The sequence below is a fragment of the Mustela nigripes genome, chromosome 17 (genome assembly GCF_022355385.1).
Source record: "Mustela nigripes isolate SB6536 chromosome 17, MUSNIG.SB6536, whole genome shotgun sequence".
In the NCBI taxonomy this organism is placed as follows: domain Eukaryota; kingdom Metazoa; phylum Chordata; class Mammalia; order Carnivora; family Mustelidae; genus Mustela; species Mustela nigripes.
In genome coordinates, this window is record NC_081573.1 from 7406707 (window position 1) to 7421617 (window position 14911).

Genomic DNA, 14911 nt, shown 5'->3' on the forward strand with positions numbered 1-14911 from the left:
CACATCCCCACTTGTGGCAGGGGAAGTTAAGGGGCTTTCTGTTCCAAATCCCTCTATCCCCGTGCCCTCTGGGGGGCTAAAGCTCTGTGAGCGCAGGGCCCCAAGACGTGCAGGCTGCTTGACATTGAGTTGCATATTGAATGTCATCCCTTCCCTGGAGCACCCAAAGAGTCCCCCACCCAGGTCCTACCTCCGGGGTCTGCCTTCTTGCTGTTCCCCTGGATGACCCCTTCCTGCCCATCATGTGAATGCTCAGCCTTCATGTCTCAGCTCCGTGGGCTGCTCTCGTGGCCCCGAACCGGCCCCAGGCCCCCGCAGTCCTCACGAGGCACTCATTCATGTGACTGACACGAGGGCCGGGGCTGGCCTCCATGCTCCTGTGGCCCACCCCCCACCCAAAGCTGATGGGCTGCACCGCCAGGCCAGCTCCTGCCTTCAGGGACCACGAGATCCGGCTGGGATCACAAGCCCAGCCCAGAGGTCCCCCTCTGCTGCCATGACCAGGATGAGGCTCTGGAGTGAGCTGTGTGCAGGAAAGGCCCTTCCAGGGCAGGGGTGCAGGGCCCACGCAGGGAGTAGGCCCAGAAACAGAGGCAAGCTGGGAAGAGCCACGTCAGGTAGTCACTGTATTTTATTGGAAAACATTGATATATATTTTTCTTCACAGCTTGAACTGAACACAATATTGCCCGGTTTAAAAAAGAAAGAAAGAAAGAAAGACAGAAAGAAAACCCAAACCAAAACACTCCGAAAACGTCCACAGCCTCATGCCTACCTGCCCTTCCCCTCAGCTCTTGGCTGAGTCTCCCACGATGCCCCATCCCTCCCCTCCCCTCCCCAGGAGGCTGGGTGCCAGAGGGTGGATGAGGAGGTTCTCAAAGCTGGGCAGGTCCCAGGAGAAGCCACTTGAACAACCTGGGTGGGGGTGGGGGGTGGGGCAAGATGAAATGAACAGAAAAAAAGAAAAGAAGTATCCAGACGACCGAACTGCCCACATTGACTTACTTGTCCCAGAGGCGAAAATCAGAAGCAAGGTCACGGATCATGCTGGGGGAGTGTGGGGGGCAGGCGGGGGTGGGGGGAGGGGAGAGAGGGCACGGAGACCAGCACAGGTGTTACGGAGCCAACCGAGTCACCGCGAAGAAGCGGGAGGGGCCGGCTAACCAGGCCGCGGAGCTGCCCTCGGCCGCCGCCGGGCCCGGGCCAGCTGGCCCTTAAGACTGTCTTATTGCAGGGATGTTCTCTCCGGAGTGTGGCGGGCTCATTTTCCCTCTCTCCACCCTCCAACTAGCCCGGCACGGTTTTCAACAGGACCAGTTTTAGGGGGAATAAAGAAGAAAACCAAAGGAGAACCTGTACAGGACAAAGCAACATCCCTGGCTCCGCGGCAACAAGGGGCCTTTGGCGCCGGGTGGGGGAGGGTGGGGGGGGGTTGCATGGGGCAGCGCGGGTGGCATGGGACGTTAGCACCAGGTATTTACAGAACAGCTCGAGATCGCTTTAGGAACACGGGCATGTACAATTCGCAGAGCGGCCATCTCAGCAGCCCCCACCCAGCCCACCCCCAGGAATTTGATCGGATGGTCTCGCATCAGCCAGTGGGACCTGAGCGGCATCCACTCTATCCGTCCCCTTCCAGGAGTCGGCCCCCTAGCGGGAAAAAGAATGCCAGCTTCCAAGACTCCCTCGTCCCCATCCTGGACCATATCTAGTCCACACCGCGACTCAAGGCCCCCCCCCCCCCCCCCCCCCCCCCCCCCCCCCCCCCCCCCCCCCCCCCCCCCCCCCAGCCCTCCCGGAATGCCTCTCTCGGCACCCCTGCCCGAAAGGCTGCTGGGATGTGCACAGGGAATCGTAGGGCCGGTCGCATGCAACAGCGGAAGGCATGCTCTCCTGCCTGGGCAAGGCCTCATCCCCTCCCCAGCAGGGCCGGGGACAGGGCCGGCAGCCACCCCAGCACCCAAAGTCAGAGGACACATGAAAGGAAACAAACCAAAAGAGAGGAGAGCCACCCGGGCTGGAGGAGGAGGGCAGAGACTCCCCTCGGGGGAAGAGGGCTGCGTCCAGGAGTGCTTCAGGCCTCGGAAGATGAGAACGGAAAGGGGGGAGGGCGAGAGGAAGAGATGAGGGGCCTGGGAGGAGACTCAAGAAGGGAGAAAGAGCAGTCATGCAGCTTGGGACAAATCTTTTGTTGCTTTATCAGATTCTCAGTCAATCAACTGGTGTTTGCTAGAACCGGGGAACGCAGGGGAGTGTTGAAGAGAGCGCGCGCGCGAGAAGAGAGAGAGCACGAGAACGGGCATCACCAGCTGCCCAGGGGCCTTCACTTGGCAGTCATCATCTGTACAAACTCTGTGAAGTGAAACAGAAGGAGCGGGTCAGAGCGGGCAAGTGGGCCAGGCCAGCGGCCCTCCCAGACACAAGGGACCAGGGACTCATTCCTGATGTCGTGACGCGGACTTGCTCTGGAGACGGCCCCCCACTCCACCCCGCTCCCAGCAGCCACTTACCTTCATAATTGACCTGGCCGTCCCCATCGATGTCGGCCTCTCTGATCATCTCGTCCACCTCCTCGTCGGTCAGCTTCTCACCCAGGTTCGTCATCACGTGACGCAGCTCGGCAGCACTGATGTAGCCGTTGCCGTCCTGGGTGTGGGGACAGGGCAAGGCTCTGAGCCGGCCAGGGACTGTCAGTCATCCCCACCAGGCAGGGGAAGGGGTGAGGTCGCAGGGCAAGCAGGCAGCGGAGCCGGCACTGGGACCCAGGCCTCGGGGAAGTGGCGTCCCGGGGCCTCACCCAGTCTGTCCCTCTGCCGGAGCCCTAGAGCTACTGTGGGAGATGAGGGCCTACCTTGTCAAAGACACGGAACGCCTCTCGGATCTCCTCCTCGCTGTCTGTGTCCTTCATCTTTCTGGCCATCATGGTCAGGAACTCCGGGAAGTCAATGGTCCCATTCCCTGGAAGGTAGGCAGGGGAGTCAGGAATGTTCTTGGCCCGGACCCTGGGAGACTGCCCCAGAGCACTGGCAGAGGGGACGCAGGCTCATCCATCGCCCCAAGGGAGGCTCCCAATGGTCCTGAGATGCGACGGAAAAGGGGGCCACCCCCCACCCCACGGGGCTCACCATCCGCGTCGACCTCGTTGATCATGTCCTGTAGCTCCGCCTCAGTGGGGTTCTGTCCCAGGGATCTCATCACCGTCCCCAACTCCTTGGTGGTGATAGTCCCGTCTCCATCCTTGTCAAAGAGGGAGAAGGCCTCCTTGAACTCTGGGGTAAGAGACGGAAGGAATCAGAGGTCAAGGATCACGGTGAAAGCCTCAGTGAAAGACGGCCCCAGGAGTCCTCCCAGAAGGAGCCAGGAGCCTGCCAGTCCAGGCCCCTCGCTTTGGTGCTCGGGGCAGACCCCTTCCTTTCTTTGTTCAACATTTATTAAGCATCTACTTTGGCCAAGCTAGCTCAGTGGGGACCAAGGGGAAAGAGGCTGACAGGGGTCTGCAGAGAAGTCTACATTTCTTTCTGGTCCCTGGCTTCAGCCTCTCCCTCCAATGATGAAATGGACTGCTGTCATGGAGTGGACACGAGCGGAGAGAACTCTCCACGGGAAGTACGCCGGCCAAGGTCAGACGGCTGGGAGGGGCAGGGGAAGCTGCAGAATGCCTTGAGCGGTCCTCCCAGGCCAGTTCCCTGCACCTAGTGGCGGTGTGTGGCTGTGTGCGGTGGCGTCGGGGGTGGGTGCGCGGCGGCACCGTGGCGCGGCGGGTGGAGGGATGGAAGCAGAGGGGATGGCTGCCAAGCTGGGATGAAGAGCGAGTGGCGCTGAGTGGGAAGGCCACAGCTGGGGACGCATCAGGCGCGGGGAGAGGAGCACGTGGCTGCTGCCCTCCCACTGGGCCCATTTTGGCACCGGGTGCTCCCTACCCCCAAACTCTGGGAGAACAGATGCCTGGCAGCCTATTCCCAGAGAGTGTGGGCTGGGGTGAGGTGGTGGACAGTTTGCTAATAGGGACAGGGTGGGGAGTGTAGTCTGTGTTTGTGTCACGTAAGGGCAAGCCCAGGCGTGGGTGGCAGGTGCTGCGGGAGACGCACGCACAGCCCAGAAGCTCTGTTCCCCAGCCTTTGGGCCACAGGGATAGGAGTCTCCTTGGGGATGCCGGCACCTCTCTGTACTGAGGCCTTGGGCCTCTTGTGGAGGGCAGGACCCGGAGCTCATGATCACTCCACAACCAGGCGGTACTCCAGCTTTCCTCCATGGGTCTCCATGGCCAGAGTTTAGAAGAAGAAGGTGTGACTACATGGTGGGGGCGGGGGCAGGAGGAACAGAGAGAAGGCGAGTCCAGTCTGGCCTCCTCTCGCCTCGGCGGTGTACTCGGCACTTAGCCTGCAGCCTGTTGGGCCTGACAGCAAAGCTGGGGCTGGATAGCTGCTGGGGCCCAGGGCCCATTCTGTGAATCCTTCCGTCTGTCTGCTCTGCGCTGGCCCAAGGCTGGGGGGGGGAGAATCCAAGAGCTGGCTTTTGTCCTAAGCAGCTCATGGTCTTGGGAGAGGGAGACCCAGAAGCCCACCGAGTGACACAATAGCTCCTGTAGCGGTGAATTAGATGGGATTCCAGGATTTCTGACAGCTTCCTGGGGGATATACGGCCCTTCCTTTATTCACCTACGTGGCCAACAAAAATATACGGAGCTTCTACTATATTCTAGGCACTGAAGGTACAGCAAGGACCAACAGAAACAGCCCCCAACACGAGGAGCTACGTCTAGTGACAGGAGATACAGCAGGTGAAGACACGAAATACTTTCAGCAGTGAGAAGGGCCACAACGGCAATACACAGGGCGACGGGCCGGAGGGTAAAGGAAGGCTGTCCGTCCGCGCCGGGCAGGAAAGAAAGGCCTCTCCGAGGTGACATCGGAGCAGAGACCCAGAGAATGCAAAGGAGCTGCTCAGGCCAGGAGCTGGCGGAGAGTCCTCTCTGGCCGAGGAAAGTGATTCGAGACGTGTGAAGGGGACTGCGAAGCATAGACAAGTGCAGAGAGGGCAGTGACAAGCCATCCAGAGGATGGGACAGGAGCTCCGCAGCCCCCGGGGAGGCTCAACTTCGGAGCCCAGTGGCGGGAGCTGGGACTGAGAGCTGGGTTTACCCTGCAGTCACCAAGCAGTAAGAGGCCCCCAATGGCCCGCAGCCAGGAGAGGACACAGCTCTGACATCTGGTGCGTGCCCGGCTTAGGGCCACAGGGGGTCTGTCTGGTGTTCCTGGGGGGCAGTGTGCTGCTACACACGGTCCCCAGCGTTCTAAGCACAGGACCCAGCACGGGGGCAGGGACCACACGAGTCCAGCTGTCAGCTGCTGCTCCCGCCAGGGTGAGAGCTAGCTGGGGATGCACAGGCCTTCCTGGGGCAGGGCAGGGAGGAAGAGAGTAGGCAAGCTCACCTGCGATCTGCTCCTCGGTCAGCTGGTCAGCCTGGAAAAGCGAGGAGGAGACAGTCAGTCCCGGGGCTCACCCGCGGTGGTCCCCACGTCCTGGACGGCTCAGTCCAGCGGCCCCCTGGTGAGGCCGGCTCCACAGGCCATCCCCTACTCCTGGGCTAAGGAGCTGCACGCCAGGGTCCAGGGCTGCAGGAAGGCCAGGTTCTGGGAGGAAGTGTGGGGATTCAGGACTCTGGGAACTAGAGTGGACTGGAAACCCAGGCCTGCCTGCCACGGGGCCCAGTTAAGTTGCCCAGATCCAAGGCCTTCCAATCTTGACCCAGCGCTTGGGAGCCAAGATGGGTGGGGAGACGTCCTGCTCCTGCCCAGCCCAGCCCAGCCAGCACAGCGGGTTCCTGTCTCTGCTTAGCTGCTGCGGCACTGCTGCCACCGAGAGCCCCAGGGGCTGAGTGAAGGGAGCACTTGCCCTGGAGGCCTAATCAGGAATTTCTAGAAGGCTCCAAACTGAAGCAGGCCAGTCCTTGGGTAGGACAGAGGGAAGATGTCTGGGGCTCTCGGCTAGTTTCTGTGTCACCTATTTGGACGCAGCTGGCAGGAATTCTTCTAACTGGTCGCTCTGAATCACTCCGGGTACTCTGGTCGGGCCACAGGCAACCGCCCCACTTCCCTGTGCACAGGGCAGGCGCAGGGCACCGTTCTGTTCTGTTCCTTTGGGGCCGGAAGGGCCAAGGCCAGGGAGGGGCTTTGGGACCCAAGTCAGCTTCCCTGGGCTTTGCTGCAGCTTTTAACCCTTTCCAGTCCTGTCCACTCTGGGGACTGGCCAGGTGGGGGCAGGGAGCCCTTGTTGCATGCTGGGTTTGGGGGTGGGGCAGGGGAGAGGCATAGACCAGCTTTTTCTGCACTGGTGTCCTGCAGAGGAGCTGGGCAGGCGGCTGAGCCCCAACATTTAGCTTGAGGCAGCAAACACATGAATTCCTTGGTTTTTGCCAATGTTGCCAAGAGGGCACCACCCTGCCTGGTGCCCAGATGACCGCCCCCTCCTTTACTTCCTTGTACAATTGGGAAAGGGGCTCCGCATCTCCGTCTCCAGCAGGGCTCCAGCCTGGAAGCTGAGAGCCCTCAAAACCAGAGCAAAGAGCAAACCATCTGCACCATGGTTCCAGAGCTTCCCCGGCAGGCTAGCGGTGACCCGCCCACCCCCACCCCGTCCCAAATAGAAGAACTGGTCACATCAGAACTGGTCTAAAATGTCCTTTAGGTTTTTTTTTGTTGTTGTTGTTGTTTTTTAAATCAAAGGGGGAAGGAACTTGAGGCCAAGCCCCAAAAAGGCAGAAGGGGAGGGGAAATCAAAGTGATGATGACAGAGGAGAGATGGCTAAGGGAGGAGGGAAGAAGGAAGGTAGAGAAGGAAAAACACGCACATTCTGGAAAAGTCCAAAGGCTAAAGGGAAGGTTAGGAAGCCGAACGGAGACCCTTTTGCATTGCCTCCAAAGGAGACGTGGGGCTGCTGGGCTCTAGATGCCAAGCCAGCAGCCCCGGCCCACGAGCCCCCTGCTTGGGCCACTGCCTTTGGCTCCCACGGGCAGAGAAGCCTGGTCCTGACACCTGAGGAAGTTGCTCAGGGAACGTGAGAAGATAGGATGGGCTTCTGGTTACCAAGGCCAGGCAATGCCAGGGGAGAGGGAAGAGAAAGAACCGAGGGCAGAGAACAGTCTGGGGAGGAGGGCAGCCATTCCATCTGCTCCTGGTTCTCTCTGCCTGGCCCAGAATGGAAGGAGCCAGCCCATGCGGGAGGCTTTCCCACCCCTACCGCCCCGCTCTGCAAGAACCCCAATTGTTCCCCCACTTTGGGCAGCCCTGTCAGGGGCTGGGACACATGGCCCCGCATAACCAGGAGTGGCTCTGAAGGGCTGGGGCTGCCACCCGTGGCTGGAAGGCAAAGATGATCCACACCAGGTCCGGGGCTGCGGCAAATAGGCGTGGCTCTGCTTCTGGAGCCCGTCAGACACTCTCCTGCCTATTAGAAGACCCTCTCCCCGGCCCCTGCGACGTGAAGGAAAGGTCCCAGCTCCCAGCTATGGATCTCAAAGCAGGGCTGCTGCCCACAGCACGGATCACCCAAGAAACTCTTATCGCGGGGACCCTTTCTCAGGATTTCTTCCCTTTCACAATCTGAGAATTTTATGCTTCCAAAAAATTGTCTCCAAAACAACCCAGCTGGTCTCCTGCTTCCTTATCCCTCATCTTCGGCTCCAGTAAGGGGCCGGACAAGAGAAAAAAAAAAAAAACCCTGGGGTGGGGGAGGGAAGAGGTATTATTTCTCTGCCGTGACCCAGCCCCCAGCCAATGCCAGAGAGCAGTGTTAGATGAGAGCAGAAACCAAGGCCAGGGCCCCTCACCCGGGCCAAGGAGAGCCACAGCGCTCAGGCCAAAGTCCAAGGCTGGTGACCAGGGCTCGTCCCACCCACACCTTGCCGATTACAAGTAGGAAGAGAAACTAGCTGGGGCCGAAGCTCAGGTCCTATTTGGGACGCCATGGGTGGGGGGGCTCCTTGGCACCGGCCGAGAAGGCCTTGAGGGCCCCTAGAGCAAGGTTCTGCTGGGGGAAAATAGGGTAGCGGCAAGAGGAGCCACTAGGTCTGTGTCAGCAAGTCTGAGATCTGATACACAGCAGCGGCTGCTTGCTCTCCCTGGCCTTGCCAGGGAGGAGGGCTGCGCGCGGTTCCGAAGCTGAGCCTGGGGGGGCTGTGGGTGCTGTGGGTGGCAGGGAGCAGGAAAGAACCAGTCTGCTGGTTTTCTCTCAAAGCTCCAGCTGTGTGAATGAACAGAGGCGCTCAGTGAGGGCCCCGGACGGAACAAGTAGCCCTCGGGCAGAAGAAGGGGTCCCTCTGGAGGTCCTCTCTGTTCCAGCTCTGCAGCCCCCACCCCGAGGCCACGGGAACAGGCGTCCGATTGTCACCGACGCCACACTGTACTGCACTGTCATTTGGCACAAGTGAGGAGACGCGCAGAACAGTGCCCGGAGCTGGAGACCACAAGAAAACCAGCACTCCTGTGTGGAAAAAGCAGCTCTCTCGGTCTGGAAGGGGCAGCGAGGGGGTGAGATTCGAGGCTTAAAAGGCTGGCTCATTTGATGCATCCCAAACTTTGGTCCCCCACCCCCCCTATTTCATGCTGCTTCAGTGCGCAATAGGGGCCTGAACAACTCCACCCACCTGCTCCCACAGCCAGGGCGCCTCCTGCCCAGCCCCATCCTTCCTGGGGAAGGGGGACCGTACAGCCACTCCCTGCAGCCTCTGCAGCCCACTCCCCATTTAGACTGAACAGTCTTTGTCCCGGTCTTTCCCTGGAGACTTCCAGGGAGCAGCCCACATCCACCTCCAAATCTAGGCCCACCTTGGCTGCCATTCATTTTCTCCTCCGACAGCCCCCCACCCCGCCCCCGCCCTTCTTCCACCTCACCTCCCACAACCCAAGCCAGGCTCCTCTTCTACCCCCACCTTCTCAGGGACCCAATGCAACACTCTGCCCCAGCCCCCTCCCATGAAAACCAACCTCCCTAGTTCAACAGCCTCAACCCACTAGTAACCTCAGAACCTTTTCTGGCCACCCCCCAAACCAACCACGAGGTCTCCTGCTCCCCCACCACTGGCAAGCACCAGTCTCACCATTCCCTCTTAACCACCTCCCCGACCCCAATCCTCTTCAGTCCCTGCAGGCTCCCAGAGCATCTTCCAACCTCCACTGCTACCCACCCCAGGCTCTTCCTGCCCTAAGCTTGCACCTCACCCTCCTCCTCCCTCTGCAATGCTGGTCTTCCCAGACACCCCCTCTTCCCCTCCGGGGTCTGATTTGCAGAAGTCGCCCCCATCCCTGCGACTCTCCCCACCCAGGTCCAGCTACACACGGCCCCCTCTCGGGAGCTCGCCGGCAGCCTGGCCTTCCTCTGATCTCCCTTCCCCGCATCCTTTGAGGACCCAAAGTCTTCATTAGGGCCCGAATAGCCCCTTCCCCGGCCAATGCTTCTTACCTCGCCCTCCAAGGGGTCCAAACACCCCACCTCAGAGATCCAACGCCCCACCCTGGGTCCAAAAGTCCTTTCTGGTGTCCAAACCCCCTCTGAGGGTCCAGAGGCCCCATTCTGGGTTCAGATGCCCCCTTTGAGAATTCGGGTGCCCATTTGGGGGTCTAAATACCCCACCTGGTATTAAAAGTCGCTTTTGAAGCTCCTAACGCTCTTCCGGGATCCAAACGTCCCGCTCTGGGTTCGAAGGCCCCCAACAGAGGGGCCGAGAAGGGTCCAGGGGCGCTCGCCGGGGCCCCGACACCCCCTATACCGGGTCCACTCGCCCCTTCAGGAGTCCTGCCCCGCCGTGCCTGCCTAAGAACCCCCGCCTGGGCGGACCCCAGCCTCACTCACCATGGCGAGGCCGGGGTGTCCGGAGCGCGGGGATTAAGGTTCCTCCGGCGGCGGCAGCAGCTGCAGCAGCTCGAGCTCCGCCGCGCGTCCGCGCCTCCACACTCACTGCCCGCAGCGCGCGCCGCCGCCGCCGCCTCCCGCCCCAACGGTCCTTCAACGGACGCCGCGCGCGCGCCCCGCCTCGCCCGGCCCCGCCCCGCCCTGCCCGCGCGCCGCCGCACTGCGGCTCCCGCGGATCCCTCCGCGCCACACACCGCACCGACGGACCTGCGGATCTCGCGCCCGCCCCACACAGAGCAGGGCTTTGCCTCCGGTCGCGCGCGCGCGCGCGCGCGGAGCCGCCGCGGGACTACTTTTCGTCGCCGCGCGCTCCGCCCCCCTGCGTCCTCTCCACTTGCCCCCCCGGCGGAGGGAGACGACTGGTGTGGCGCGTGACGCGTCCCTATGTGAGCTGTGCCGCTATTGGGCCAGGGCCATGGCGGAAATGAGAGCACTGTGCCGATTGGTCCGGCCTTCCCTGCAATGCGTCAAACTGGGGCGAGCCACTGCGTGGTGGCGGTGGGGAAGCCTGAAATGTGTGGCTGCGGGGAGCCGTGAGGTGTAACGAGGCGAAGGGAGAAGCTGTGTGGATGTTAGAGATGCAAACACATCGTCTTGGTGGCCAGGTAGTGTTGAAAGGGCTGGCGGAAGATGCAGAAGGTGGATCTCGGGTCTCCCCTCTAACAGATGGAAGATGGTGCAATCCAAAATGCTGGGGTCTGGAGGCCCCGCCCCCAACTGGGCCCTACGAGGTGGCGGGGTCTTCAAGGTTCTGCTCTTCAAGTAAAGGTTCTTCCAGTAAAGGTTCCACCTGTGGGGGCAGGTGTGCATGCCCCGCTTCACGCTTGATCAGCTCAGAGTCTATGAAATTGGGGCCGTCACAGGACAACCTCTGGGAACAGGGCACTCATGCATGCTTGCATGCATTCATTCAAAAAGCAGGAATGGGGCGCCTGCTGTACACAGGAACCTGTGTTTGGCTGGACTGGGGAGACCGTACTTCCCAGCCATTCTCCTGGTATCTCCTAGATCCACCTGATTCTTGCACTTCTCGTACCAAGATTCCAGCCTTAGGAAGAAAAAGACTGCGAAGATTAGCTGAAAACTGTTTCCTGGAGCTCAGAAAACAACCTTTTTTTGTTTAGAATAGGAGATGCCATTCCTGTATGTGCCCCGCCTGTCATCCCCCTACCCCTGGCCGAGGAGGATCGGGGAAGAGTCAGGCTGGGCCAATCCTTTTGTCCCACCTGGAACAGAATGTACAGGTTGAATCAATGAATGAGTCTTTCCCTGGGTTTTTGGATTTGGAGTCTGGGTGCAAGAAGTCTTTTCCTTTGCGGGGGGGCGGGGGAGGGGTGGCGTTCTGGCTGGTTCAGCCCGGAGAACATACCATTCTTGATCTTGGGGTTGTGAGTTCAATCACCACATTGGGTGTAGAGAGTACTTAAAAATAAAATCTTTTAAAAAAGAAGTCTTTTCTTTATGGGTGGTGAGGCTTTGAAGGAATAGGTCCAGAGCTGTTTGTGGCCATTTTCCCACTCCTGGAGGAGAGAATAAAACTGACACCAGGGAGAAGCAAGTAAGAGATGGAGTGAGAGCCCTGTTGACATTTATTACCCTGGTTCCAGTACTCTTGAGGCCGGCTGCACACCATCATGTCAGAACTTTGAGTACACTAACTATTAAAATTTCCCTCGAGGGGCGCCTGGGTGGCTCAGTGGGTTAAAGCCTCTGCCTTCATTCAGCTCAGGTCATGATCCTGGTCATGATCCCGCAATGGAGCCCGGCATCCGGCTCTCTGCTCAGCAGGGAGCCTGCTTCCTCCTCTCTCTGTCTGCCTGCCTCTCTGCCTACTTGTGATCTCTGCCTGTCAAATAAATAAATAAATAAATCTTTTTAAAAAAAAAATCTTTTTTTAAAAATCTTAAAAAAAAAATTCCCTCGAATCCCAAACTAGTTTGAAATCAGTTTTTATCACTGGCATCCAAGCAACCTGACTGAAAAGCCCACACTCCTAGACACCATTATACTACCGGTGAGAGTGATTTGTTTGTCTTTGATTATCCATTCTCCCTCTCTTCTAGAGTAATAGAAACATAGCTGGGCACCCCCCCCCCCCCATAAAAACGACGTTCCCCAATCTTTGGTGTGGTCAGCTGATTAAACGAGGGCCAAAAAGGAGGTGAGCAGAAATGATGCGTGCAACTTCGGGGTATCCTCTTAAAGGGAGGGGACGTGCCCTCCCTCTCTCTTCTCTCTTGCCTGCTGCTGGAGTAGCCATCGTGGGCGTTAGGAGAGACACCAGTGGTGAGTTGGGATCTTGATAATTTCCTGGAGCAGAGCTCATCCTTCCAATCCCACTGCCAGACTTTTATTTAAGACAGAAATAAGTTTCTGTATCACTTCGTTACAGCAGCCAAACCCACACTTGCCTCCCAGCTCTGTGCCACCTTGCTTACTCTCCTAGGTGACTGTCCTCGCTTTGGTGGAAGCTGACCGTAATGTTCAGTGTGATTCAGACATAAGCCAATCAGCAGGTCTTACGTCCTTGCCTCTGAACCAATCAAATTGCTCTGATTTGTTCGGAGCCCAGCGTGTGAGGTTTTTTTTTTTTTTTTTTTTTTTTTTTTTTTTGTATCTATGGCATAATTTCCATTCAATAAAATGCCACAGATCTTAAGAACTCAGTTTAGTGAGTTTTGACAATTGCCTGCAACTTCATAACCACTATTCAAGACAAACTATGGAACATTTCCATCATCTCCAAAAGTTAGCTGCCTTGTGGGAGCTTTCCAGTCAATTTCTGTACCCTTCAAGCAACCACTGTTCTGGCTTCCATCATTAAAGATTAGTTTTGCCTGTTCTAGAGTTTTATAGAAATGGAATCATTGAGTATTTTGGGGGTTTTGTTTTTGTTTATCTCGGCATTCTTTTGCTCAATGTAATGTTTTTGAGCAAAAGTTGCATGGGACATTCATCCAAGGAGCCTCTATTTGGTAAATCTGGTGGTCCTTGTCTCCAAACACCTCCTTTCCAGGCTTGGTAAATGATCTTACAGACCTTACAGGGATCTTCCTGGGTCTCCAAGCCTCAGGTTGTCCTAGGCTACAGCCAGCCAAGACTCTGGGTAGTGGCTTCAAATCTTATGAGCCGGCGTACCTGGGTGGCTTAGCGGATTAGGCCTCTGCCTTCGTCTTGGGTCGTGGTCTCAGAGTCCTGGGATCGAGCCCCACATCGAGCTCTCTGCTCAGCGGGGAGCCTGCTTCCTCTCTCTCTCCGCCTGCTTCTCTGCCTACTTGTGATCTCTGTCTGTCAAATAAATAAATAAATCTTAAAAAAAAAATCTCAGCTTTCGGAATGATCAATAAAACTGAGGCTCAACTCCATTATAATCAGGGGAATTCCAAATTATCACCCAGACAAATGCCATGTTAACCTTAAAACTGTTGGTTATTTTGCCAGCAAACATGGGTTTATTTGGGAATAACAGAACACTGCCACTGCCACTGCCGCAGGCACATCTGTGAACCAAGGAGAGGAGCTCTCTTTTGGTGGTGGTGGGGTGGGGGTAGGTTGGCTGGAGGTTGTTACAAACCAAAAGTCCATTGGAGTAACCTGGGAGTTTGGAGTATAGAGGCTGTTCATTGGTTGGGTTGTGACTGCTTTCATTGGCTGGCCTGTTGCTGGGCAGGAGAGAATCTTTCTTCCTCCTCAGGCCATTGTGAGTTGAACTTCTAAGTGCTGGGAATGCAAAATCCTTTCTTCTTGTTGGGGTCCACAATTGGAGGGGTAGGGAGCGGGAGCTCCCTCTTCTGGCCTCCCGCCATCGTTTTATTTTTTTAGTTTTTAAAGATTTTGTTATTTATTTGACAGACAGAGATCACAAGTAGGCAGAGAAGGGAAGCGAGCTCCCTGCTGAGCAGAGAGCCCTATAAGGGGCTCCATCCCAGGATGCTGGGATCATGACCTGAGCCGAAGGCAGAGGCTTTTACCCACTGAGCCACCTAGGCGCCCCCAGCCCTCATTTTAAATGAGGTTTTCTTTTATTGATGTTCACCCTGAGTCCAGGGGACCCATGCCATGATTGGGTGACCCTCTGATTTCTTTGATATCACCTCCTGTGCTCTCCCCTTCACTCTGTCTGTTCCAGCCACTCCGGCCTCTTTGCGGTTCCTTGAACACTTGTGCCTGCCTCCGGGCTTGTGTACTCTTTCCTCTTCTTCAGATGTTCTCACAGTAGCCACAGGACTTCACTTTCCCTTACCTTCAAGTCCTGGTTCAAATGACACATTCTCAGGTCTCCTGCCTGGCTTGGGCAGTAGAGCATGTGACTCTTGCTCTCAGGCTCTTGAGTTCAAGCCCCCATGGGGGCATGGAGACTATTTTAAAAAAGAAAGAAAGAAAGGAAAGATTCTAGCAAATGACATGTTCTTGATGGTCCCATTTAAAATTGTAACCCAACATTCCCAAACCCCTTTACTTGGCTTTATGGCTTTTCGTAGGAGTGACCACCTTCTCAAATATGAGAGTATGTTATTCTTTTTATAGTTTGAATCTGGCTCTGTAGCTCCATGGGGCTAGATCTTCCTGTCTTTTGTGCTCACTGTTGTCTGCAGCGTCCAAACTAAAAGCCAGGAATGTAGTAGCTGCTCAAGAAACATGTTTGTTTGTTTGTTTGTTTAAGATTTGATTTATTTATTATTTATTTATTTGACAGAGAGAGAGTGAGAGAGGGAACACAGGCAGGGGGAGTGAGGGAGGGAGAAGCAGGCTTTCCACTGAACAGGGAGCTCCATATGGGGCTCCATTCTGGGACCCCGGGATCATGACCTGAGTTGAAGGCAGACATTTAACCAACTGAGCCACCCAGGTGCCCCAAGAAACGTGTTTTGAATTAAGAAAAACGAGGAGATGGAACTCTCCTGCACTGTTGGTGGGGATACATGTTGATAGACTCACTCTAGTGAGTGAATCAGTTAGGTTAGACTAGGTTATAACGCAGTAAGAACTGCAACAATCTCA

At 57.0% G+C, this 14911-nt stretch overlaps 1 protein-coding gene across 1 annotated transcript; it reads right to left on the minus strand.

The window, feature by feature from the left end:
- Positions 1-613: 613 nt before the first annotated feature.
- CALM3 (calmodulin 3) lies at positions 614-10019 on the minus strand. The gene is made up of 6 exons (XM_059382064.1): positions 9851-10019; positions 5433-5463; positions 3126-3269; positions 2852-2958; positions 2511-2646; positions 614-2352 (listed from the first exon to the last, which is right to left on the minus strand). The coding sequence occupies exons 1-6, from the start codon at positions 9851-9853 to the stop codon at positions 2324-2326; spliced, it is 450 nt and encodes a 149-aa protein (XP_059238047.1). The 5' UTR covers positions 9854-10019; the 3' UTR covers positions 614-2323.
- Between the last annotated feature and the right edge of the window lie 4892 nt (positions 10020-14911).